This window comes from Leucoraja erinacea, chromosome 30 (genome assembly GCF_028641065.1).
Source record: "Leucoraja erinacea ecotype New England chromosome 30, Leri_hhj_1, whole genome shotgun sequence".
In the NCBI taxonomy this organism is placed as follows: Eukaryota; Metazoa; Chordata; class Chondrichthyes; order Rajiformes; family Rajidae; genus Leucoraja; species Leucoraja erinaceus.
In genome coordinates this window covers 16,477,337-16,504,059 of record NC_073406.1, presented here as the reverse complement: position 1 = coordinate 16,504,059, position 26,723 = coordinate 16,477,337, and the positions used below count along the sequence as shown (strand labels likewise).

General features: G+C 47.6%; 1 protein-coding gene across 1 annotated transcript in view; it reads right to left on the bottom strand.

Moving 5' to 3' along the window:
- Positions 1-11,059: 11,059 nt before the first annotated feature.
- Positions 11,060-26,723, bottom strand: part of LOC129711698 (solute carrier family 2, facilitated glucose transporter member 1-like) — a 39,386-nt gene continuing 23,722 nt past the window's right edge. Inside the window, exons 3-10 of the mRNA XM_055659566.1 lie at positions 26,526-26,686; positions 24,086-24,326; positions 22,246-22,408; positions 21,024-21,211; positions 20,423-20,527; positions 18,899-19,000; positions 15,437-15,640; positions 11,060-14,821 (exon numbers count right to left, since the gene is read on the bottom strand). Coding sequence (XP_055515541.1) covers positions 14,618-14,821; positions 15,437-15,640; positions 18,899-19,000; positions 20,423-20,527; positions 21,024-21,211; positions 22,246-22,408; positions 24,086-24,326; positions 26,526-26,686 — 1,368 coding nt within the window. The 3' untranslated portion in view covers positions 11,060-14,617. The remainder of the gene's footprint in view (positions 14,822-15,436; positions 15,641-18,898; positions 19,001-20,422; positions 20,528-21,023; positions 21,212-22,245; positions 22,409-24,085; positions 24,327-26,525; positions 26,687-26,723) is intronic.

Below are 26,723 nucleotides of genomic sequence, written 5' to 3'. Positions count from 1 at the left end.
TGGGCAAATTAATGGAAAAGATACTTAGAGACAATATATATAAGCATCTAGATAAACAGGGTCTGATTAGGAACAGTCAACATGGATTTGTGCCTGGAAGGTCATGTTTGACTAATCTTCTTGAATTTTTTGAAGAGGTTACTAGGGAAATTGACGAGGGTAAAGCAGTGGATGTCTATATGGACTTTAGTAAGGCCTTTGACAAGGTTCCTCATGGAAGGTTGGTTAAGAAGGTTCAACTGTTGGGTATAAATGCAGGAATAGCAAGATGGATTCAACAGTGGCTGAATGGGAGAAGCCAGAGGGTAATAGTGGATGGCTGTTTATCGGGTTGGAGGCAGGTGACTAGTGAGGTGCCTCAGGGATCTGTGTTGGGTCCTTTGTTGTTTGTCATGTACATCAATGATCTGGATGAAGGTGTGGTAAATTGGATTAGTAAGTATGCAGATGATACCAAGATAGGGGGTGTTGTGGATAATGAAGAGGATTTCCAAAGTCTACAGAGTGATTTAGGCCATTTGGAAAAATGGGCTGAAAGATGGCAGATGGAGTTTAATGCTGATAAATGTGAGGTGCTACACCTTGGCAGGACAAATCAAAATAGGACGTACATGGTAAATGGTAGGGAATTGAAGAATACAGTTGAACAGAGGGATCTGGGTATAACCGTGCATAGTTCCTTGAAGGTGGAATCTCATATAGATAGGGTGGTAAAGAAAGCTTTTGGTATGCTAGCCTTTATAAATCAGAGCATTGAGTATAGAAGCTGGGATGTAATGTTAAAATTGTACAAGGCATTGGTGAGACCAAATCTGGAGTATGGTGTACAATTTTGGTCGCCCAATTATAGGAAGGATGTCAACAAAATAGAGAGAGTACAGAGGAGATTTACTAGAATGTTGCCTGGGTTTCAACAACTAAGTTACAGAGATAGGTTGAATAAGTTAGGTCTTTATTCTCTGGAGCGCAGAAGGTTAACGGGGGACCTGATAGAGGTCTTTAAAATGATGAGAGGGATAGACATGCATTAAATGCATTTCGTTGTCTCTGTACTGTACACTGACAATGACAATTAAAATTGAATCTGAATCTGAATCTGAGACAGAGTTGATGTGGACAAGCTTTTCCCTTTGAGAATAGGGAAGATTCAAACAAGAGGACATGACTTCAGAATTAAGGGACAGAAGTTTAGGGGTAATATGAGGGGGAACTTCTTTACGCAGAGAGTGGTGGCGGTGTGGAATGAGCTCCCAGTGGAAGTGGTGGAGGCAGGTTCATTGGTATCATTTAAAAATAAATTGGATAGGCATATGGATGAGAAGGGAATGGAGGGTTATGGTACGAGTGCAGGCAGGTGGGACTAAGGGGAAAAAAATTTGTTCGGCATGGACTTGTAGGGCCGAGATGGCCTGTTTCCGTGCTGTAATTGTTATATGGTTATTATATGTTGGTCGGTGTGTGCAAGTTGAGCTGAGGGCCTGTTTCCATGCTGTGTCATGACTTTGAATTGCAAGGCTATGGAAAGGGACTGAATGGAAGGGACCACAAGGGCCAGTATAACCTCGATGGAGTGAATGGTCTTCTTCTACACTTCGCAATTCTGTGGTTCTATTTCAGCTCATGTGTCAACCATATCTCAAAACCCTTGAACATTTGTTGTTAAGGTGGCAAATATGGCATAGAATGTTTCCACAAACTCAAAGGTCAGGGAACCGACTGTATGGAGCGTTGCTGAGAGAGGAATAATGTCTCGGGCATGACAACATGGCCGGCGAATCTTTATTATCCAACTTGGAGAGACCTGCAGATTTACAGCCGTAAATTATTTAATTCAGCCCCATGCACATCTCCGGCTGCAGTTCTTCCATGAGTTCATGAAGGTTTTTTAATAAATACTTTATTGATATGTTTGAAATATTTACGAACAATGTGGATGTAGATGGATGAAGCTAAACATATGCGGCGAATATAACAGGGGGCTTGACACGGTGGGCATACAGTTGACGAATTTATGAAAAATGTTGGGGAAAAAATTGTCAGTCTGCGCCAGTCTGTGTTCTTAAAGCTGTCACTAGGTCTTCCGTGGTTGTCTCGGATGCTCCTCATCCTGAATTTGGGGTGGCAGAGCAGTGGAGTTGCTGCCTTACAGCGCCAGAGACCCGAGCAACAAAGACTCTGCCAGGCGGACTAAAGCTAAGGGGCCCTACTGGATAAAGGGACAAGACTTTATCCAATGACTAGGCAGCCTTTATCGTTAACTTCAATGTTCTGAGATAATCAGAATTTCCATCCGAATAATTGACAGCAGCCAACTAACCGACCAACATAAAGATAATGGGAGAGAGCTAGAGCTCCTGCAGGAAACCCATGGCGCCTCAGAGAGAACTTGCAAACTCCACACATACAGCACCGGAGGATAGAATCAATCCTAGGTTGCTGGAGGCAGTGGTTCTAACTGCAGCGCCACATTGCCAGAAACACCCACCTTCCATCCCCCTATCCAGGGCCATCATGAGCTCGTATACGTTTATCTAATATCCTCACACCTATCTCTGCTCAGGCAGTGTGCCTTGCCTCCTCAGTCTAAACCAACTAAACTTGCCAAGATGTTTGTAGCATAGAGAGGGCTGTAGTCATTTCATTCTTCCTTCTTGATATCGGTCTGAAAATGCTTGCCTGTAACATGGCTGATTTGTGGTTCTGGAAATCGATAGGATATCAAAGGTAGACACAAAATGTTGGAGTAACTCAGCGGGACAGGCAGCATTTCCGGAGAAAAAGGATGGGTGACATTTTCGGGCAAATTAAAACATAGCCACAGAGCGGATCAACACACAGTCGGTGAGGTTTTATTTAAACTCATCACTTTGGACGCCGGGAGAGAAAAGGATGAACGTTTCAGATTTCAATGCAGAGTAAGGAAGGTGATGTTAAATCCCAGGTCTACAGAAAAAATGCTGGATATCTGTAATTATATGCCACCTGTCTATAAAATCAAGAAGGGAATAGATAGCATAAATGCACAGTCTTCTACCCAGGGTAGCAAAATTAAGAACTAGTGGGCATGTGTTTAAGGCAAGCGTTCCCAACCTGGGGTAAATCTATCCCCAGGGGGTAAATTTGTTGATTCTGGATTTGTACATATTTTTTCTCATTGACTGACTGTGTTTGGTTCTGGTATACCGGTACCTGTTCATCATTAGTTGTTCATAAATAAGTGAAATAACATAGTTATGTGCTATTAAAGTTGCCAGGGGTCAACGGGATGAAAAAGGTTGGGAACCCCCGGTATAAGATGAGAAGGGCAAGGTTTAATACGAACCTGAGGGACAACTTTTTCACATGGTGGATATATGGGAGCCGCCAAAGGAGGTAGTTGAGGCAGGTACCTGTACTTATAAAAGGACACTTGGACAGGTGCATGGATTAGAAAGGTTTAGGGGGATATGAGCCAAATGCAGGCAAATGGGACTAGCTTAGATGGAGCATCTTGGTTGGCATAGACGAGTTGGGCCGAAAGGCCTTTTTCCGTGCTGGATGACTCTATGACTCTAACTGCTATTTCCAGTTATACTGAAATCAGCTGACTCAGACTGAAGAAGGGTCTCGACCCGAAACGTCACCCACTCCTTCTATCCAGAGATGCTGCCTGTCCCACTGAGTTACTCCAGCACATTGTGTCTATCCCCGATTTAAACCAGCATCTGCAGTTCTTTCACACAGACTCAGATGATAGAGTATCTGTGACATTCAGGGCCGATCCACTGAAGCCATTCAGAACACGGGGTGACGCACACAGGCAATTTTATATCAAGATTTTTAAATAAATTCAATTTCTGAAGTAATTTGCAGTATATCATTTATCAATCAATGATTGAAGTAGACACTTCAATCCAAAAGGAGCCACAATGATCAGGTTCGATGAGCAGGTATCACGAGCAAGATGGAGGAGAGAGCAACCTTAACTGCCAGCTCTTCTGTATCAGAGGGATTGTTTGCAGCCTTTATCTGCATGGCAACATTCATGGACGTTAACAAATCTTATAGAGGAATTAATTTACTTTCAATCTTCTGAATTGGATTCTACTCGAAGACAATTAATCCCACACCTCAGTGAATTCCAATGCTCAACAATCAATTCCTTTGTAAAAAGGTTTGAGCCAGAACAAATGTAAAAGAAAGTTGACACAAAATGCTGGAGAACCTCAGTGGGACAGGCAGCATCTCTGGAGAGAAGGAATGGGTGCCGGTTCGGGTCGAGACCCTTCTTCAGACTAACAAAAGAAGGTATGTCATCATCGCCTATGCACTATGGACAGCCAGAAACCGGACAACTGTTAATCGCCCATTCCCCAGTGGAAGGATAATTGAGTTTAATTCCCATCTGGGTTGGACCAGGTGTAGGTCCTTTGGTGCATCACCTGAGTTTTGTAAGAGATTTGACCATGACGTTCACTATCCACCCCTATAGCAAAAAGGAACCAACCAAGAGAAATATATCGATACTATATGACTTGGCCTCCACAGCCCTCTGTGGGCAATGAAGTCCACAGATTCACCACCTTCTAAAGAAATTCCTCCTCATCTCCATTCTAAAGGTAGTAGTGGGCCCCCTTCGGACATGACTGACCATGGGTGATGCATCCTAGTTTGCAGGTGATGTGTGGTCGGATGCAAGCCTGGGCGATGTCATATGGAGGACAGACTGTTGCCCGTGCAGCACGTCCCCGCTCTCCACATTGCTGATCGATCCAAAGGAACAGTAGGGCCGTCGCAGGAGCTGCCAGAGCGAGGTTGTAGACAACGACGAACTGCCTTAGGGGCTCCGACTCCGGATTTTCTTGAGGTTTACTCCAGGAGCCTTTTCCATAACTGGATATGGCCACAAGGCAATGGAGGTTTTAAATCAGAGTTTTCCCTCTCCTAGATGGACCGCCTTCCCAGGCTGACGAACCCCATCTTCCCGGGACTCGGGGCGGGAGCGTCTACCTTCCCGTGCAGGTCTATAGCACCTGCCCACTGCCCATTCTAAAGATATGTCCTTTTATTCTGAGGCTATGACCTCTGGTCCTAGACTCTCCCACGAGTGGAAAAATCCTCTCCACATTCACTCTATCAATTCAATGAGGTCTTCCCCCTCATCCTTCTGAACTCCAGCGAGCACAAGCCCTGTGCTGTCAAATGCTTATCATACGTTCACCCGATCATCCAGAGGATCACTCTCGTCAACGTTAACCCAATCATCCCCTGGGTCATTTTTGAAAAATGATGGTGATCATACTTGACCCTCATGTACAGTGTGGAGTCAGCCTTCTTGGAAAACTTTGGATCTGGACTTCAGCAGAGGTTCAACCAAGGTTTTCTTGAATTTAAGAGGAAGTAATTTTTAAACCCAAGCCACTTGTTTTCCTGTTGTGGACGTGGAAATGTCTGACTATTCAGGAAATGCCCGAGTATCGGGTGTGTTACAACAATGGGCCTTTATAGCAGGAACACAAAGAACTACCAGCCCAGGGGTTAGACCACCAATGAGGTCTGGATCCAGCCCGCAGAGAGCTATTGGTGGAGCTATTATTCTCAGGTGCAGTGATAAACTTTTGTTTTTCAAGTAGCCTTTAATTACAGCCATCCCAGGACTAATCACAGCTTTGAAAATATTCATGCAAGAATAAATACAGAGGAAGACTTTGAATGGTGAAACAAAACTGATTTATGTAAGAGAAAAGATACACAAATAGTGAGCTGAGGTGGCTCTGTGTAATCATTGGGTACAAGGCTGGTATTTGTGACTCATTCACTCTGATCTTTTAACAACAGATAACTTTAAAAACATTTCCATTTCTCTCTGCAATTACAGCATGAATCGATTGAATCAGCCCCAGCACCCGCTGGTAGTAAAATAGAGGGTTCCAAATAATCAGCAATAATAAGCTAATTCAACACGGAATGCATTCAAAGGAGGAGACAATCATTCAACGGGCAGGGCAATGCGTTAATAAAAATTCTTTCTTTCCCCTCTCTCGTTGCCATCTTCTTAAACGTGCTTCGATCGTTATTGTGCGATGGGGAAGGATGCTGCAACACTTGACAGTCGGGAGATTGGATCGATGAGGAAACATCCACCACCACTGCCGGAGTGTCTCCAGCATCAAATAACAATCCCAGACCAAAGCATTAAAAGTGTAACACAGCACCCTCAACAATCTTTAAAACGTCCAGCGATCAGAAACATGATGAGCAGGTTAAGGTTTGTCAATAAAGGATATCCGAACCAGTTTGTGCAAACAGACCAGGAGCAGGCTATTCAGTCTCCCAAGCTTGCTCCTCTATTGATGATCAATTGATCAGCATTGCTGCTCCTCTCTCAGTCACTGCTCTCCTTTACTCCAAAATGCTCAAAGCCCCCCCCCTCCCCCCACTTCCTATCAATGCCTACCTCAAAGATACGCAGTAACTCAGCATCCACTGCTCCAGCGAGTGGAGAATTCCAAAGATTCACAAAGCCCTGACTAAAGAGGAACGTTTACCCAGAGTAGGGCATTCAAGAACCAGAGGACATAGGTTTAAGGTGAGGAGAACCTCACCTTAATAGGAACCTGCGGGGCAATTTTTTTACACACAGGGATGTGGGTATATGGAACGAGCTGCCATGGGAGGTAGTGGAGGCAGATACTATCACAATGGACAGGTACATGAGTAGGCTAGGTTGAGAGGGATAAGGGCCAAATATGGCCAGGTGGGACTCTCACTGGGGATACAGTGTTATAGGGTTACAGGGAAAAAGTCCAAGGTGCGTCAGTTGGGAGATCGGGACTAAACCCTGGCTCATGGGGAAACAATTTAGTAGAATAACAGAGAGGAAGAAGTTGTTTCTGTATCTGGTGCTTTCAAGATTTTGTACCTTCTTCCCAATGGGAGAGTGAGAAGAGGAAATGACCATGAGTTGAAAGGGTGTCAAAGGTTACAGGGGGTACGCAGGGTTGAGAGGGCAAAAATACAACAGCCATGATCGAATGGCGGAACAGACTCGATGGGCTGAAAGGCCTAATTCTGCTGCTATGTGATCTCATGGCCGGGGTGAAAAAGGTCTTTAGACTTTAGAGATACCACATGGAAACAGGCTCATCGGCCTACCGAATCCGCGCCGACCAGCCATCCCCTCATAGACTAGCACTATCCTACACACTAGGGATAATTTACAATTTTACCAAAGCCAATTAACCTACAAACCTGTATGCCTTTGGAGTATGGGTGGAAACTGGAGCATCTGAAGAAAAACCCACGCAGTCACCGGGAGAACTCCGTACAGACTCCGTACACACAGCACCCGTAGTCAGGATCGTACCCGGGTCTCTGGCGCTGTAAGGCGGCAGTTTTCATAAAACAGGCCCTTGATTATGTTGGTTCTATGATTATGATGAAGGTCAGGATTGATCCTGGGTCTCCGGAGCTGTGGGACTGTGGCACTACCTCCTGAGTCACTCTGCGTCAATGAGTGCACTTCTGTGATTCTCACCAGTTTACCACTGAAGTTAATTCTCTTGGTTTTCATAAAACAGTGAGCCACCACTCAAAAGCATCTCAAAATCCTATGAGCAGAAAATAGGCCCCATTATTAAGACTGACCTGCAACACCTCGGCATTTTCCACCGGGTGGCGCCGTCAGCCTCGCCAACGGTGTCTCTTTTTTCGTCTTTTTTGTTATTTTTAGTGTGTTTTAAAAGTATGAGTTAATGTACTCTGTTTTTTTTTTATGTGGGGGGTAGTGGATGGTGTCAGGGGAAACTTTCTTTCAATCTCTTACCTTGCCAGAGATGGGATTGTTTCCTGGGTCCTCCGGTCGGTCGTATCTCCTTGCTCGGTCGCGGCCTAACAGCCTCATGGACCGTGGCTGCTCTGTCTCGGGTTGCTCGGGAGCTCCAATAGGTTTTGAGACCCCCATCGCCGCGGGGGGAACCATGGATGTAGCTTGATCAGCCTGCGGAGGGGCCCCCGGCCAAGAGTTGTCCTGTCTGGGATCGACCCCCGCACGGGAGAACAAAGAAGGGAAGAGTTTGAACATTTTCTTTTCGCCTTCCATGACAGTGAGGAATGTGGAGGAGTCACTGTGGTGGATGTTTATGTTAAAATGTATTGTGTGTTTTAGTGCTTTTTATTGGTATGACTTTGTGTGGCAAATTAAATTCTTGTTTAAGAATGTTGCAAAACATACTTGGCTAATAAAGTAATGATGATTATGATTAGTTTGTAGTTTTAGATTTAGAGATGCAGCAAGGAAACAGGCTTTTTGTCCCACCAAGTACCCGCACGCTAACACTATCCTACACACACCAAGTCAATTAACCTACAAACTTGTTCATCTGTAGAGTGTGGGAGGAAACCCGAGATCCCAGAGAAAAGCCATGCAGGTCACAGGGAGAACGTGCAAACTCCATACAGACAGTACATTGACACAAAAAGCTGTAGTGACAGCGAGGCAGGCAGCATCTCTGGAGAGAAGGGATGGATGACGTTTTGTATCGAGACCCTTCCTCGGACCCTTTGCACTCTCCGTACAGACAGTACCCTTAGTCAGGATCGAACCTGAGTCTCTGGCGCTGTAAGGAAACAACTCTACTGCTGCACCATCGTGCCGCCCATGTTTTGTCCCCTGGAGAAAGCAGACAAGTACGGTCACTGATGAAGTAGCTGTGTGAAGCTCAGAGTCACTGCTTGCTCTATGTTTTCCACCCACCTTGCTGCTGTGGAGTGAAACTGCACCCTCTGCTGGTGACTGGCATCACTTTCCCATCGCACCCAGTTCAACAGACAGCCCTGTCTCGGGTCTGGAGATAACATTCCCATCTTTGACATGGATTCTCTCGCTCCGCCAGTCAGTTGTTCCAGACTCAAGCATTCTGACTCTCCCCAGAGCAACCTTCTGCATTCCTCTGGCTGCCTGTACCCTCACAGCAAGCCCCATCAGGACTGCCCACTCACCCACGCTGCCTCCAATTTAAAAAAGGTGCCAGGGGTTATGGGGATAAGGCAGGAGAATGGGGCTGAGAGAGAAAGATAGAACAGCCATGGTTGAATGGCACAGTAGGCTTGATGGGCTGAATGGCCTCATTCTGCTCCTAGAGTTTGTGAAGAGTCCCACCTGTTTCTGAACCCCTTCAGGCCCCCTCTGTTCCTCTCTCTGTCATGGATAGATGGACAGGAAGTGTGAGAGGGCTACAGGCCAAATGGGACTAGCTTGGTCCATCAAGCGCACACCAACCAACAGTCATGCACATACACTCCAACCATGATTTCATGGTTCCTCCCCCAGTTTCCATCAACTCCCCCCAGATTCTACCCCTCACCTAATGGAATCGACTGCTTGCATCACGGCCTGGTTCGGCGACTTGAATGCCCAGGAGTGAAAATAACAAAGACTAAAGGGCATAGATTTAAAGTGAAAGGGTCAAAGTTTAAAGATAGGCAGGGCATGTTTTTTTACAGAGTGGCGGGTACCTGGAATGCGCCACCAGGGGTGATGGGAGAGGCAGATACATTAGTGCGGTTTAAGTGGGTTTTGGACAGGTACATGGATATACAAGGAATGGAGGGATAGGGATCATGGCTGGGCAGATTAGTTTAACTTGGCATCATGTTCGGCGTGAGTATTGTAGGCCCAGAGGGACTGTTTCTGTGCGGTACTTTTCTATGTTCTAACTGACCAAAATCTCTTCTGAAAGGAATAATTAATGGTTCATTGATACTTTATTGTCACTAGGTGCAGTGAAATGCTTTGTTTTGCAGACAACCCGGTATAACTCATGTAGCAAAGTTACAGAAGATCACTGATATAACTTCCGCCTGCAGCCGCTCCAGGTCCCTCCTCGCTCACGGCGGCCCGGTTTATAGCTTTGGATAATGATCAACATATACTCATTGTGCAGACACAAAATGCTGGAGTAACTCAGCGGGACAGACAGCATCTCTGGATACAAGGAATGGGTGACGTTTCGGGTCGAGACCCTGCTTGAGACCGACTATCCTCATTGTGTGATGAGCGGTGGAAACTTGGTTTGCTCACCTGCGAACTGATCGAGTTGCCATTGCTAATGTGTTCTGCCTTTCCTACAATCTAGTGCCACAGAATCGTACAGCATAGCAACTTCGGCCCACTACATCCATCCCAACCAGGGCTGCCAACTCTCACGCATTGAGCGTGAGACTCACGCATTTCACAAAATTCTCATGCTGATCACAGAATTTCTCCCGCTCAAAACAAAAACGTTTTTTTAATAAATAGTCACGAACAATTCAATTCGTCCAAGGCTTCCAGATTTCCTCCACACTCACCCAATGAGAATAGCTTTCTGTCAGCAGGTGTCCTCTAAAGAACGAGCAATTGATTGTCTAAAGCCTATCGCACACTATACGGAGGTTGCACGCTAGTCGTGGTCATGGCCCATGACCCGTACATTTCGTTTGGACCTCAAGGGGTCCAAATGACAATTAAATTGAATCTTGGATCTAAAGCTGTTGCAAATGAGAACTTCATAGTTCCATTGTCAGTACATATGACAATGAACCACTTGATTTCACCCTCCTGGTCTCATTTACTCCTAGTTGGTCCGTAGCCTTGGTGATTCAAGTTCATATCTAGCTGCTTTTGCAATGAATCAAACTCCCAAGCATTTGACACGTACTTGTTGCTGTTACTAAATAATTCACCCAGCCTCACTTATTTTGTTACTGGGATAAGTAACGATAGGTAATAAGGGTGGCATTGTAGTCGAGCTACTGCCTTACTGCACCAGAGACCTGGATTCGATCCTACTGGTGGTGTTTGTGTGCAGTTTGTACATTCTCCCCATGACCTGCGTGGGTTTGCTCCGCAATCTTCGGTTTCCTCCCACACTCCAAAGACGTACAGGTTTGTAGGTTAACTGGCTTGGTGTGTGGAGGATAGTGTTAGCGTGCAGGGATCGCTGGCCGGTGCAGACTCGGTGGGCCAAAGGGCCTGTTTCCGCGCTGTATCTATAAACTAAACTAAAGCAAACTCAACAAAAACAAGAAGACGAGCACATTTTGTTCATTTTTTTTTAATTACGTTTCAGCTTAGTTGTCACTAAGGTGAGCATTTCGAAAGAAATAAGTACAAAATCTGTGTACAAACACTATTTAAACAAAGTGTGATACTGTTCACATCAGCCTTTACATCACAATGAGGACTTGCTGGAGGAACACAGCAGGTCAGGCAGCGTCTGTAGAGGGAAATGGACAGATGACGTTTCAGGTTGGGATCCCTCATGAGACCTAATGCGATTCCAAGATCTGCAGTCTCATGCATCTGCCTTACATTGTGCCGTTTCCAGTCGACATGTTCATTGTTACTGCATTACAGTTACAGTTCTAAAGTAAAATATTGGCATTAAAAAATAGGTGGAAATCCTTGTTATTCATTAAATCGGGGAAATACTTTGTTTGGATGCGCCCCTTTATTTCAAAATAAATTGAGCTCATGTTAGTGCACTCCTCAGAGGCCGCCCTGGTGATTGGGACCCTACATTGAAATATAGAGGAGGTCCTCTTCCCCAGTTCAGTCCCTCTGCCCCACCTTAAGCTTCTGCCAATGGTTACCAAGCTGTACATGGGGGGGGGGGGGGTGTACACAAAGAGAGAGGGAGGGCAGAGAGGAACGATTGCACGTTATAACGCCCCGCGGACCCATTCTGACCGTTGCCACCGCCACCGAACACCGCTGACCCATTTTGGCCACCATCGAACAACCCCCCTTCCCACTTTGCACCCTTTATCACGGCGGCCCTGTGATGTCTCGGCTCTGACAATTTGAGGGACCTACACGATAACAACACTAAGAGCAGCTCCAGGCCGCCATGCTCCCCGACTCGAATCGACCCAACGCCTAACTAACACACGCTCCGTCCTGCACTGAGCTTGCTGCGGGCCGGATAAAATCTCGTGGCGGGCCGGGTGTGGCCCACGGGCCATAGTTTGGAGACCCCCAATGTACGCGTACGTACGCAGGATACGGTAATTACAGTTAGCACCGGCTTAATTGGGAAGACTGTAGCACTAGCTTCCTTCCGTGTTGGGTGGGAGGGGAAGAAAGGGGCCAGAGAATAGGCCTAAGTTGCATTTCGACATACAAGAAAACATGGGGGGGAGAATCTCACACATCTAAAAACATGGGGAGGACAAGTCCCCCCCCCCCCCCCCCCCACGGGATTTCCCCCCCATGCCAACAGTGTTATGAACATTTGTACTTCCTGTTATTATGATGCAAATTTCACCCCAGCTAAAATTACTCCACCCGCCAAAATAATTTAATGCCTTCCTTTTCCCAGTTTATCCTGCAAATAGGCCTGCAGAAGTCTTCCTTGGCTTCCACCAGTTTGCTTCCTAGGTGTTTTAGGGATCCCGACCTGTGGTCGGGGATGTGAACCCCAAATAAGAGGGGAAAAAATGAGATGCCTGCCACTTACCCTACACAAAGTGTGCAGGAAGGAACTGCAGATGCTGGATTGAACCGAAGATAGACACAAAAAGCTGGAGTAACTCAGGCATCATCTCTGTAGAAAATGAATATGTGACATTTCGGTCAAGCCCCTTGTAATTTTTGGCATATCTTTCATTCATTTGTTCTATATCTCTCCATGTCATTGTCTATATCTCTCGTTTCACTTTCCCCCCCCGACTCTCAGTCTGAAGAAGGGTCTCGACCTGAAATGCCACCTGTTGCTTTTCACCAGAGATGCTGTCTGACCTGCGGAGTTACTCCAGCAACTTGAGCCCATCCCACGCGAAGGTTCAGTTCAGCGGGAGACATGGCTTGAGGTGTGTGTGTGGATGGGGTTGGGGGAGACTGGGGGAGAAGGCTGTTGCTGGATACAGTGCAGAGCATGGGGCAGAAGCAGTTGCCAGAGATACAGGCTGCAGCCACAGGACAGGGAGCAAGGCTCCAGGGATGGAGCAGTCCTGAGACACAAGGCTGACGTCTGTTCCTCAGTGTGCAGTCCCCATCCTAGGCTGCTGCACAATCTCCAGCAATCTCCACACTACTTTGAAGCAGGTCTGTTAATTTGGTTTAGTTTAGTTTAGAGATACAGCATGGAAACATGCCCTTTGGCCCTCCGTGTCATCGCCGACCATCGATCACCCGTTCACACTGGTTCTATATTACCCCACTCTCGCAACCATTGCCGACACACCAGGGGCAATTCACAGAGGGCCAACTAACCTACGAGCCCGCACGTCTTTGGGATGTGGGAGGAAATCGGAGCACCCGGAGGAAACAGGGCGAACACGCAAACTCCACACAGACAGCACCAGAGGTCAGGGTCGAATGTGCATCTCTGGGACTGGGTCAGCGGCACTACCAGCTGGCTCTGGGAGTACTCCAGGAGAAATTGGTTCAAAATCCTTAATGAAAATTGAAAAACCTGAATCTCATTACACTTAAACTTGCCACTTTAAACAGACAATATGAATTGTCAATGCTGGACTGATTGGGAGAGAGATTACAAGTTGCACAGGGCAGATTGCCATTCATATTTCCAGGGTGTGAATAATACTTTGGATAGAAAATGGAACTTTGCATTGTATTGGTTACTTTGAAACAAACAGAGTTGCCTTCTCTAAAGCATCCGGATTGAAGAGGGGACAAGTGGTCCTTTAGAAACTGTAAAACACTGGTTCTCTTTCACGATACCTATACGCAACTGACACTCACGGCTCAACACACACTGGGACAAACATTAAAAGTCTGCACCCCCTCCCCAACCACACCCTTCACTGGCCACCCCCTAATTTATTTCAAGATGTCTTAAACCGTTTCTGGGAATAATCGTAAAAATAAATTCACCGTCCAAAAAAATGTCTGCTGTTCATTCCGGCCTTAGAACGCTGCTCATTGAACTAGTACTTAACTAGTTGACAATTGCTTAACCTTGCTGGTTGTGGTTCCTGTGTTGGTTTGTTCCAACATAAATAGCCGTGTTAACTAGCAGAGAAACGTGGAGATGAATGAGGGATATATCCACCAATATCGCCAACAGGGATACTCGTCAATTTAACATTTTCTCCATTACTTAACAAACACTTTTAAAAAATATTCTGGGTTATCTTAAGCTGTGAAATAGCTTTCTACATTGGGTGTTGTACAGCAAGTAACCCCATTCATATACAACTATCAAAGTCTACACAAACTAGAGCACATTTTGCCCACATTTGTACATTTATATCGTGCCTCGGGCTCATTATATTTACATTAGCTCTATAATTTATCGTACTATAAACACTATAAACATATCCCACATATAAATATTTAACTCTATACCTGGAAAGCTTTGAAACATTAATCGATAATTACGTAAGAAATACAAAACATTAGTCTTGTTGCTCAGGCAGAAGGTTTAACAGAACTGGAGATGTGGGTTGGCCGGCAAATTGGAAATTGCATCCTACACAGACACGGGAAACATGATTAGCAAGTCGCGGTTCACCCCCCCTTCCCCTCCACTCCCCCCCCCCCCCCCCCCCCCCTTTCTTTATGCGTATATCAGTAGTGTGGGATAAACCGTCCTCTGGGCTTCCGTTCTTGCTCCGTGACTCAGAAACCTGATTAAACTTGGGAGTCGGCACCCAGGATGTTGAGCTCCTCAGGCCCTCCCTTCTCCGGAGTCTCAACCTCGGTGCCCTTGCGGAAACTGGAGGCGATCTCGTCGAACGTTCGCCCCTTGGTCTCGGGAACCTTGAAGTAGGTGAAGATGAAAAACAGGACCAGCAGCACGGTGAAGATGATGAATACGTATGGGCCGGTTACTTGCTGTGGAGAGGAGAGAGAAAGAGACACGAGAGTCACACAGCACTTCAGCCCAACTCGCCCAAGGTGCCCCATCTACGCTAGTCCCATTTGTCTGCGTTTGGCTCATATCCCTCTAAAACCTTATTTGCAGCAGCTCTACACGCAAGATGCCTGTAAACGCGGATAATATATCATCAAGAAAATTCAATAACATTGACCTTTCTGCCAGGCAACCAGAGCAGTGGAAAACCCAAAGCCCATAGAGAAAACAAAGGTGGTAGGGTGGTGCAGCAGTAGAGCTGCTGCCTTTCAGAGCAAGAGACCCAGGTTCAATCCTGACTGTATGGAGTTTGTATGTTCTCCCTGCCTGCAGGTGCTCTAGTTTCCTCCCACACGCCAAAGCCGTCCAGGTTTGCAGGTTAATTGGCTTGGTATAATCGTAAATTGTCCCTATTGTGTGTAGGACAGTGTTAAGTGGGCGGACTCTGTGGGCCTAAGGGCCTGTTTCCGTGCTGTGTCTCTAAACTGAACTGAAAAGTCGCCTGACCTGCTGAGGGTCTGCCTACTTGGATGCCACAACCGACTGTGATCTGTCCCTCCCCTGGTATAGAGAGTTGTGTTAAACGATGCACTCACCTCCACGTACTGGAAGCACATGCCGATCAAGAAGTTTGCAGTCCAGTTGGAGAGTCCGGACACGGCCATGGCAGCTGGCCTGGGACCTTGGCTGAAGAGCTCAGCCACGATGAACCACGGGATGGGCCCTGGCCCAATCTCAAAGAAGGAAACAAAGCCAAAGATAGCTATGATGCAAATGTAGCTCATCCACTTCAGTCGATCCTGTGGCAAAAAAATAAACACCTCCGTGTTAGACTGCCAGGGTGACAAATGTTTAGTTCATTCGTCCCAACATTAACACCAGTACAAAATCCCCAATTCACAATTAAATTCACAGGAGCAACACTGGAACTAAATTCTCCCAATTAATCACGCAGAGAGGCTCACTCAGACCAAAAGCTTAATCCAAGAGGGAGGTTTTTAGTTTTAGAGATACAGCATGGATACAGGGCCTTCAGCCCAATGGGTCCACACCGACTAACTCCATGTCATCTCACATTCACATCCACTCCTTACACACTGGGGACAATGTACAGAGGCCAACTAACCAACAAACCTGCACGTCTTCTGGGAGAGAAGAAGTCACAGGGAGAACGTGCAAACTCCACACCGACAGCATCCCGTGATCAGGATCGAATTTGGATCTGTCGTGCTCAGAGGCGGTAGCTTTACTGGCTATGCCATTGTCCTGCCCCATTAGTCATAGATTTAGGGCCTCCTCCCACACCTCAAATACATGCGGGTTTGTAGGTTAATTGATATCCGATCAATATAGGGAGTGGATGTGAATGTGTGTGGACAGTGGGCCAAAGGCCAATTGTTTATGCCCTTAAAAAAAACTTCCAGGAGACGATGACGCTGAGAGTGGGGAGGGAGTGCTGGTGCCCTGGGTCCCGGCAGCTCATCTTGAGGTCTGAGGAAAGGCCTCTCCCCGCTATCGGTTTGTGAAACTTGTAAAGTCCTGAGGGATCATCCCAAGGGATGTCGGCAACACTTCTCGTGGTCTCTCCTGTTAATCCATTTAGTCTTCCCTTGTGGAATACTTCGTGGAGACAAATGGCGATAACACAAAACCAAACCATGGATAGGACAAAGACTGAGTGTCGCAAGGACGCTGGGATACTACAGCTGAATGTCGAATGGTCTCACCAGTGCTAAGATATCCATCATTGAGCAGCTAGCATACGCTAGCAAGGCGACTGTCATACTCCTGCAGGAACAATAGGCGCTTGGATTTCCAGCAAACATCCACTTAGCTCGGCCTAAAGCTGGACAGGTCGCTTGACGCAGAGACAACAACCTGGCTGCTCAACACCCGGCTTGAGATCTAACTCTGCCTTTGGTTTATTTATATTTCATTCTCAAGAAGAAGTTCCCAAAGTGGATGTGGAAAAGCAGGTGAGTGAGGGAGATGCAATCATGTGGGTGGGTTCAATGTTTCAATCATAAGCACTGCCCCTTTAACTCAGAAACGAAATAACTATTTTTTTCTCTCAGTGGGTCGCTAGTGTTGAAACCCCTCCAGGTGTTTATTAATTATTATCACATGTATCTGAGGAGAAGGTGCATTAAATTCAGGGATAAGGATAAATCCACAACAGTGGGAGTGTAGGGAGCAGAACTCGGGGAGTTGTGGAGCTGCAGGGATGTGAGGAGGAGCTCGGCTGTGGGGGTTTTGGAAGGAAGGACAAGCACTGACACTGGGACTTGGTGCATCACTGCAAGCATTGAGGGCGATCGATGGGCGAGGCAGGTTCGGCACTTCCAAAACACCAAGTTTATGGATTACCCCTGTAAGTGAATCGCCGATACACGTTGCCCAAGGTCACACCGACCATCGTGAGCCTGTTTGCACCACCTTGACTCTGATCATATTTTATTCTTCAACCCCAGCTTCTACTCGGCACCCACACACCAGGAGCAATGTACTGAGGCCAATTGACCCACCGACCCGCACGGCTTCAGGAAGTGGAAGGAAACCTGAGCACCTGGAGGAAAGCCCACACTGTCACAGGATGAATGTGCAAACTCTACACAGACAGCACCGATGGCCGGGATACCCGCACAATTCATCGGAGGGCGCTGTCCTTTCACCTCAGTGCCTGGGCCGAGACTGTTCACAGGGTCATGCACTCACCGAAACAGACCCTTCAGCCCACTGATTCCACATTTTATTATTCTCGACACATTTCCATCAACTCCTGCCCAGATTCTACCCCTTGTCCATGCACTAGGGGCAACTCGCAGTAACTGATTAACCCAGGCACAGTCATACAGTAGAGAAACTGGCTTAATGGCACAAGTTGTCCATGCCATTCAAGGTCGCCCCCCTCTAGAGCCATATTTGTGTCAGGAAACATAGAAACATAGAAATTAGGTGCAGGAGTAGGCCATTCGGCCCTTCGAGCCTGCACCGCCATTTAATATGATCATGGCTGATCATCCAACTCAGTATCCCGTACCTGCCTTCTCTCCATACCCTGTGATCCCCTTGGCCACAAGGGCCACATCTAACTCCCTCTTAACCAGAACACCCCAGGGGAAAACGCAGGGAGAACGTGCAAACTCCACACAGACAGCGCCGGAGGTCAGGATTGAACCAAGGCCGCTAGGACTCCGACTCAATTGGCCTGTTGTCCAAGCTAGTTTGGTTGAACTCCTGGGTTGGGAATGAAAATTGGGACAAGTTGAGCAACTTCTAATGCTCCTTACAGCCCCTTCAGCTCACAATGCCCATGCTGAACATAATGTCAAATTAAACTCATCTCCTCTGCATGTATGTGATCCACATCCCTCCACTCTTTTCACATAGTCATACAGTCCAGAAATAGGCCCTTCAACCCCTTACCCATGGCAACTAAGATGCCTCGTTTATACTAGACCTACCCGCCCACATTTGTCCCACATCCCTCTAAACCTTCTTTAAATCCATGTATCTGTCCAAGTGTCTTTGAAATGTACTAATTGTACCTCAACCATCACCCTCTGCTAGCTTGTCCCACATAGCTACCACCCTCTCAGATGGTTCTGCTGTCAAACATCAGGTCCGATCTTCTTGGTGGAGCAAATGGTGCAATGGAGCTCACCCCCTCCATGACACACTGGTCAACCTGAGGAGCACTTTCAGCAACAGACTGGTTCCATCAAGATGCAGGACAGAACGCCACAGGAGAACCTTCTTCCCTGTGTCTATCAAACTGTACAACTCCTCCCCCTTCTGTCGTGGGGGAAAGAAGGACTCCCCTCCCCACCAACCCCACCCCATATATTTTTTGCCGATTCCCAAATCCTTTCCACTCGTCACTTTAATTTCAAGTTTCACGTATTTTCTGTTTTTTTGACTGTTGGCAGATCAATTTCCCTCCTGGGATAAATATAGTTCTATTGTATCGTATCGTGTCGTGTCGAAGGCTACACTAAGACTCTACCTCTGATGATCCTCTATATAACTTGGGCTGAAGCCCTCCGTGTGCCTCTTACCAGAAGGGCGAGTGAGATTGTCATCATGACGGCACAGATACTCATGCCCCCCAGGCCGATCAAGTGTAGAGTCCGTCGCCCCGCACGCTCCACCACAGCCAGCTGCGGAGACAAAAAACACATCTGGTTGATGACGTCTGCCGATGACCACGCTCCCCACCGCGCACGGACACGCAACAGTCTATTGGATCCGCAAAGTATCTCACAGGTGGTTGTTGCGAGGAGTTTGTTTGGATTAGTCCTTTCAGAGATACAGTGTGTTAACAGGCCCGTGGGTCCCACCCATTCCGCGCCGACCAAAAATCACCAAAACAAATTTGCCGTTCCATCCTGTGCACTCGGGACAATTTACAGAAGACAAATGGAAAATGGTCATTGGTGCCGAGGAGGGAAATCAGTCACGACCTTGATGAATGACGGGGCCGGATCTAGGGGCTGCTAGGCCTCTCCCCGCTATCGGTTCCTGAAACATGCAAATTCCTGAGGACTCTACACTCGATTGGCCTGGCAGGCATGAGTGCCTGTACCGTGATGATGACCACAAGGTGGGTGTGGAAAGGCACGAGAATGAAGGAGATGCAATAATGAGGGGCTCAACGTTGTAACAATAAGCACCACCCATTTAATTCAGAAATGAGAGGACTTTTCTCTCAGAGGGACGCAAGTCTTCAAACTCTCTTCCTATTGATTCATTATTATTATCGCATGTACCGAGATACTGTGAAAAAGGTTACGTTTGTAAGCTATTCAGTCAAATCATACCATGCACGAGGTATAATCGAGGCCCACACAAGTGCATAGAGAAAATAGCCGAGCGTAGAATATAGTGTTACAGCGTTTATAGTTACAGGGAACGTGCAGAGATTTGTTTTAAAGTACAAGATCCCCAATGAAGTACATTGGAAAATCGTGATTACAGCCTTGGCTTAGGGGAGGACCGTTCAGTAGTCTGATAACAGCGGGGAAGAGGCTGTTCCCGAATCTGGTGGTACATGCTTTAAGGTTTTCAGATTGTGATGCAGAATCTTTCAACAGAATCTTTGTGCTACCTGCTGTACTTGTGTATGGCTGTGTGTGTGTGTATGGCTGTGTGTGTGTGTATGGCTGTGTGTGTGTGTGTGTGGCTGTGTGTGTGTGTGTGGCTGTGTGTGTGTGTGTGTGTGTGTGTGTGTGTGCGTGTGTGTGTGTGTGTGTGTGTGTGTGTGTGTGTGTGTGTGTGATTTGACGGCATAAGCACCCAAACTTTCTCACTGTATCTCGGTACATATGACGATATTAAAAGCAAAACCAATACAGGCAACTTGTATTTTTGCGTGTTTGATGTGTACGTTTTTTTATGACGCGCTACTTTTCATTCCTATAATCTCTGTGCAAAGCACAAGGTGCCTGGACTTCATATACATAGAAATGGAACGGTAAAACCCACGAACAGGCCCGTCAGCCCACAATGTCCATGGCAAACATGATGCCAAGTTAAACTAATCTCCACACGACCAATACCCCTCCGTAACCATCAATACCTACCGATACAACAGTGAATGCGGTGTTAATCGCACCAGTGCCAATGGTTGCGTACACAGGCTTCGACACTCCAGCCTTCTCAAAAATACTTGTGGAATAATAAAATATCTGTGGAGCAAACACACACAGTTTGTAAAAAAACATTGGCAGAAGAACCCGCGCAAAACAATGGCTAAGGCGCGCGTTAGGAGGTGATGATAACCGATTGTCCAGAGTTACAGGACTAACTATCACTTGCCAGGCCCCACTTCTTTTCCAGCTTCCCCCCACATGCACCCCACTCCATAAGTCAGAAGGGTCCCGGGAGATCCAAAACATCGCCCGTCCATTCCCTCCACAGATGCTGCCTGACCCGCTGAGCTCCTCCAGCAGTTGTGTTTTGTAGTTGAAGAGAAAGGGGGTGGGACAGATCAACAGCACGTTGTGTTTTGATGAAAATATCTCCCAGTTTACTGAGTCTTCACAGAGCTTACTTTTCAAGTGGGAGTGTGGTGAGATTGCAGATGAGTTTAGTAATGTGACTGCTTGGAGTGACCCCCTTGGACCTAAAGCATGCCTGTGAGGTGGGATGGATGAGGGTGGGAAAGGGACTGTGAGGACTCACCGCGTTGATTCCGGACAGCTGCTGCGAGAGTTGCAGAATGATGGAGATGATGATCGGCTGACGGTACATGGGGGAGCGGAACAGCTCGACCATGGTGACCTTCTTCTCCCTCATCATCTGCCTGCTCTCTTCCTTCATCTCTTGCATGTCTTCACTCACGTCGGTCACCCCACGGAGCTTCTTCAGAACTGGAAGACACAGGCGCCAGGGGTGAGACTGTACACTCAGACCCACTGCCACCACCGCCACGCTCTGCTAACAACAGCACGGTGCCCGAGGGCCGACATCCCAGGCTTCCAGCAGTGGAGGTTCCCGGGAATGCAAAAGACCAATCCCATCGGCCCGTTCCAATGGACCAATCCCATCGGCCCGTTCCAATGGACCAACCCCATCGGCCCGTTCCAATGGACCAATCCCATCGGCCCGTTCCAATGGACCAATCCCATCGGCCCGTTCCCGTTCCAATGGACCAATCCCATTGGCCCGTTCCAATGGACCAATCCCATCGGCCCGTTCCAATGGACCAATCCCATCGGCCCGTTCCAATGGACCAATCCCATCGGCCCGTTCCAATGGACCAATCCCATCGGCCCGTTCCAATGGACCAATCCCATCGGCCCATTCCAATGGACCAATCCCATCGGCCCGTTCCAATGGACCAATCCCATCGGCCCGTTCCAATGGACCAATCCCATCGGCCCGTTCCAATGGACCAATCCCATCGACCCGTTCCAGTGGACCAACCCCATCAACCCGTTCCAATTGACCAATCACAGCTGCCCAATCCAAGGGACTAATCCCGTCAGCCATTCCCAAGAATTAATCCCATCGTCCCGTTCCCAGGGACCACCCAGTCTGATTGCCATGGACATTCCCTGTGAGTCTCATTCCCATCAGCCCATCCTCCCCTCTCCGTATAACCCCTTACCCTTGAACTTGCATTGCAGGTTACTTACAGCAGCTAATTAACCCACCGGCACATCTCTGGGAGATGGGAGGAGGGTGGAGCACCTGAGGGAAACACCCAGGGTCATGGGGAGAAAGGGCAAACTCCGGCCCGACACACAGACAGATGGGAGTGGGGGGAGCCAACATAGACTCGATGGGCCAACTAGTCTCATTGTAAGGGGAAAATGGAAGGTGGTTAGAACTTTGCTGGGTTAACTTAAAACTTTTCATGAAGTGTGGGCATTAATACAGCAGAGATGATGGATTAACTTACCGGCCTTTGCCTGGTCTTCTTCATTCAAGTTGATGAGGAGAAAGCGCGGGCTCTTGGGGCAGAAGGGCAGGGCGATGATCTGATACAGTGCTGGTATGGCAGTGAATGCAAGCAACAGTGGCCATAGTCTTTCGCTCCCCATCAAGGACTCCAAGCCAAACACCTGTAGCGAAATAGAGACCAGTTCACCCACATCTTCTCGGGAACGAAAGCCACACAGTCTCAAATGTCAAGAGCATTGAGAGCATTGAATGTCATATGTATCAACAATGTAACAATGAAATTCTTACTTGCAGCAACTCATCAGGCCTGAAAACACAATGCACATAGACAAAAACAATAAATGAATAACTACAATAATAGTGCGAATAAAAACGCAAATCGTTAGTGCAACTAAAGATGGTCATAGTATTTAGGAAGGAACTGCAGAAGCTTGTTTAAACCAAAGATAGACGCAAAAAGCTGGAGACTCAGCAGGTCAGGCAGCAACTCTGGAGAAAATTAATGTGACATTTCGAGTCAAGCCCCTTTTTATTTTTGGCATATCTTTCATTCATCTGTTCTATATTTCTCCATATCACCGTCTATGTCTCACGTTTCACTTCCCCCCCAACTCTGTCTGAAGAGGGCTCTCGACCTGAAACGTCACCCATTCCTTCTCTCCAGAGATGCTGTCTGACCGGCTGAGTTACTCCAGCATTTGTTGTCTACCTATGGTTCATAGTAGTAGGCAGCTTGAACCAAAGTGGTGACACAGTGGCTGCTGTCTCACAGTGCCATGCACCCCGATTTGATTCTGACCACGGGTACTGTCTGTGCCGAATTTGTACATTCTCCCCGTGACCTGCGTGGGTTTTCACCAGGAGCTCCAGTTTCCTCCCACATACCAAAGATGTGCGGGTTTGTAGGTTAATTGACTTTGGTAAATTGCCCCTTAGTGTATTAAATGTGAAAGTGGGATAACGTGGAACTACTGTATGGGTGATCGACGTTCGGTATCTCCAAACTAAACTATAAGTTCATACTGAGGCAAGGTTGTGGCTGGAGGTGGGTCGTGTGGTTTAAGAGCATGACGGTTGAAACTATTCTTAATCTCGTTGGTCGCAGTTTTCAGACTCCTACATCTTCTCCCTGATGATGGGGGTGAAATGAGAGGATGGCCAGGGCAGGGTGAATCTTTGAAAACGCTGGCTGCCCTTTTTAGGGCAGGATTTTATGTAGATCCCTCCAATGATGGGAAGGTCCACTGCAAACTGTGATGGACCGAGATGTGTCCGCCACGCTTTGTAATCTCTCTCGTTCCTGGGCGTTCGAATTGGCGAACCAACCCATGATGCGACCAGTTGATGCTGATCTTGCAGGGAATGGATCACGTGCAGGCAGAAGAGATCAGTTTGACCTGGCACCACGTTCGGCATGGAGGTTGAAGCCCAAAGGGCCTGTCCCATGCTGTACCGCTCCAAATGGGACTGATTCAGAATGCCAACTTGGTTGGCGTGGATGAGTTGCGCTGGCGGGTCGGGCTCGAGGGGGCCGCGCGGCGTCCTTCTCTGTGGGGGGGGGGTTGGGGGGGGGGGGAGTGGTCACTCAGCTGGAGCGTTACAGTTCTGGCAGTGATCCGAGCTGGAGCCAGAGCTTGAGAAGCTGTGTGGTGTCATGGCGGGTCCCTTGTCCATGCCAACCAACCTTCTCTCCGCCATCTTTACACATTGTTGCCGACTCAGCCCGCACCAGGTCGCGCTACTTTTTGTTTTGCAGATTCCCTCATCCGAGTCACCTTGTTTATAACGATTGTCAAGTGCGTGGGGGGGGGGGGGGGGGGTAATTAAGGACTGCTCACCTGGGCGACAAGGATTCCACACACAATGGCCAGCTGGTGCAGGGTACCCAAAGCTCCTCTCAAAGCCGTGGGGGAAATCTCGCCCACATACATTGGCACAAAGCCAGTGCTCAGACCCGAGTAGATGCCAATGATCAACCGTCCCACGATGAGCATCTCAAACGAGTGGCTGACCTTGGAGAAACCCATCAGGGCCGCAGCAAAGAAAGCCAAGACGTTGACCATCATCATGGAATTCCGTCTAGGATTGAAGAGAAATATGGCTTTTTAATTCAGACCGAGTTAGCGCCCACAGACTTCAAAAACATTCATTTCATCACGAGAACTGGCACGATGCTCGGCATAGACAATGTGGGCCAAAGGGCCAGTCCCTGTACCGATCAAGAGTCCAGTCCATTACTCCCTGAAGGTGGCAACACAATAGATGGAGCAGTAAAGAAGAGGTGTGGCATGTTTGCATTGTCAGGGCATTGAGCATCAGAACCAAGAAGTCACTATGCAGCTTTGGAGGACTTCAGTTAGAACGTGTTTGGAGTCTATTGCTCTCAGTTCTGGTCACTCTATTACAGGAAGGATGTGAAGGCTTTGGGAAGGGTGCAGAGGAGGTTTACCCGAATGGTGTGAGAGGGGTCACCAAATGAGCAGAGCCTTATTTACTGCCTACTGGTTGGAGAGAATAGGATTTCAGATGGGATGACTATTATCAAAATAGGAGAAGCGACAGGCAGGTCATAGGGACATGCAGGACAGAAACAGGCCCTTCAGCCCAACTCTTCCATGCTGGTCAAAATGCCCCATCTAAGCTAGTCCCATACACCTATATTTGGCCCATACCTCTCCAATCCTATCCATGTGCCTGTCCAAATGTCTCATAAATGCTGTTGTTGTGCCTGCCTCAGCTAACTCCACTGACAGCTCATTCCATATACCCACCACTCTCGGTCTGAAAAAGTTGCGCACTCTGCCTCCTGTTAACCATTTCCCCTCATCTTAAACCTCTGCTCTCCTGTTCTCGTTTCCCTAACCATGGGGAAAATACTCTATGCATTCACTCTATCTATTCCCCTAATGATTTTACACACCTCTATAAGATCACCCTTCAGCCCACCCCACGGGCTCCAAGGAATAAAGTCCTCGCCTGCCCAATCTCTCCCTCTATGCTCGGGTCCTCGAGTCCTGCCAACATCCTTGTAAATCTTCTCTGCACTCCTTCCAGCTTGGTGGCATCTCTCCTGTAGCAGCGACTGAAACTGAACACAATAATCCCAAGGGAGACAAAAGTGCTGGGGAGACTCAGCGGGTGCGGCAGCATCTATGGAGCGAAGGAAATAGGCAACGTTTCGGGACGAAACGTTGCCTATTTCCTTCGCTCCATAGACGCTGCCGCACCCCGCTGAGTTTCTCCAGCACTTTTGTCAACCTTTCGATTTTCCAGCATCTGCAGTTCCTCCTTAAACAATAATCCCAAGTGCGGCCTCACCAATGTTGCAAGTTGTGTTGCGTGCAACGCATTGCCAAGGTTTGAGCTTTGTCAGATACTTGTGCATAGTTTGGTTTAATTTATTGTCACGTGTACCGAGGTACAGTGAGAAGTTCTTTTTTTTAATTTTTTTTTTTTTAAGTTGGGTGCTATCCAGTCAGCGGAAAGACTATACATGATTACAATCAAGCCGTCCACACTGCGCAGACACTGGATAATGGGAATAATGTTTAGTGCCAGATGAGATGCAGCAATGTCCGATTTAAAGATTAAAGTCCGATGGTCTCCAATGAGGTAGATGGTAGGTCGGGACCAGATTCAGATTCAATCTTTAGTGTCAATGTGCAGTGTGCATTACAGAGACAACGAAATGCAGTTAGCATCTCACCCAGAAGAGCAAACATAGAATAATGAACAGTAAAATATGTATATGTACAAACAGTAGTAGTGGTGCAATTTTTCTGGGGGCAGGAGTGTCCGGGGGGGGGTGACTGGCAATCACCGGCAGAGTTAAATAGTGTAACAGCCGCAGGGAAGAAGCTGTTCCTGAACCTGCTGGTCTGGCAACGGAGACATGTAGCGCCTCCCAGATGGGAGGAGGGTAAACAGACTGTGCCTGGGGTGAGAGCAGTCCTTGACGATGCTGCGCGCCCATCGCAGACATCGTTTGCTTTGGACAGACTCAATGGAAATTGAGTAAACTCTGTAAATTGCTGATAGAATGGTGCAGTGGCCCGATAACTGCCGGGGAAGAAACTGTCCCTGAATCTGGAGATGTGCGTTTTCACACTTCTGTACCTCTTGCCTGATGCGAGAGGGGAGGAGAGGGAGCCTCCGGGGTTATGCTGGTGGCCTTGTCGAGGCGGGCATGAAGAGTAGGTGGGGGTGGAGTGGAGTTGTGATATTTATGCTCAGTGAATCAGGAAGTTAATGCTGATCATGCTCCGTGCCAAGAATTACCTTCCAAACCGGTTGACAAACAATCCCACTGAAAATGATCCAATCATGCCTCCCACAGAGAAAATGGCCACAGCCAGAGACCAAATGGAGGTGAGCGTTGATTTGTTAACAGGCTCATCGTAACGCTTCACCCAAGTGTCGTTGATAAAGCTCTCGATAATCTGAAATGGAAATTCAACACCGATTAATATTGCACCA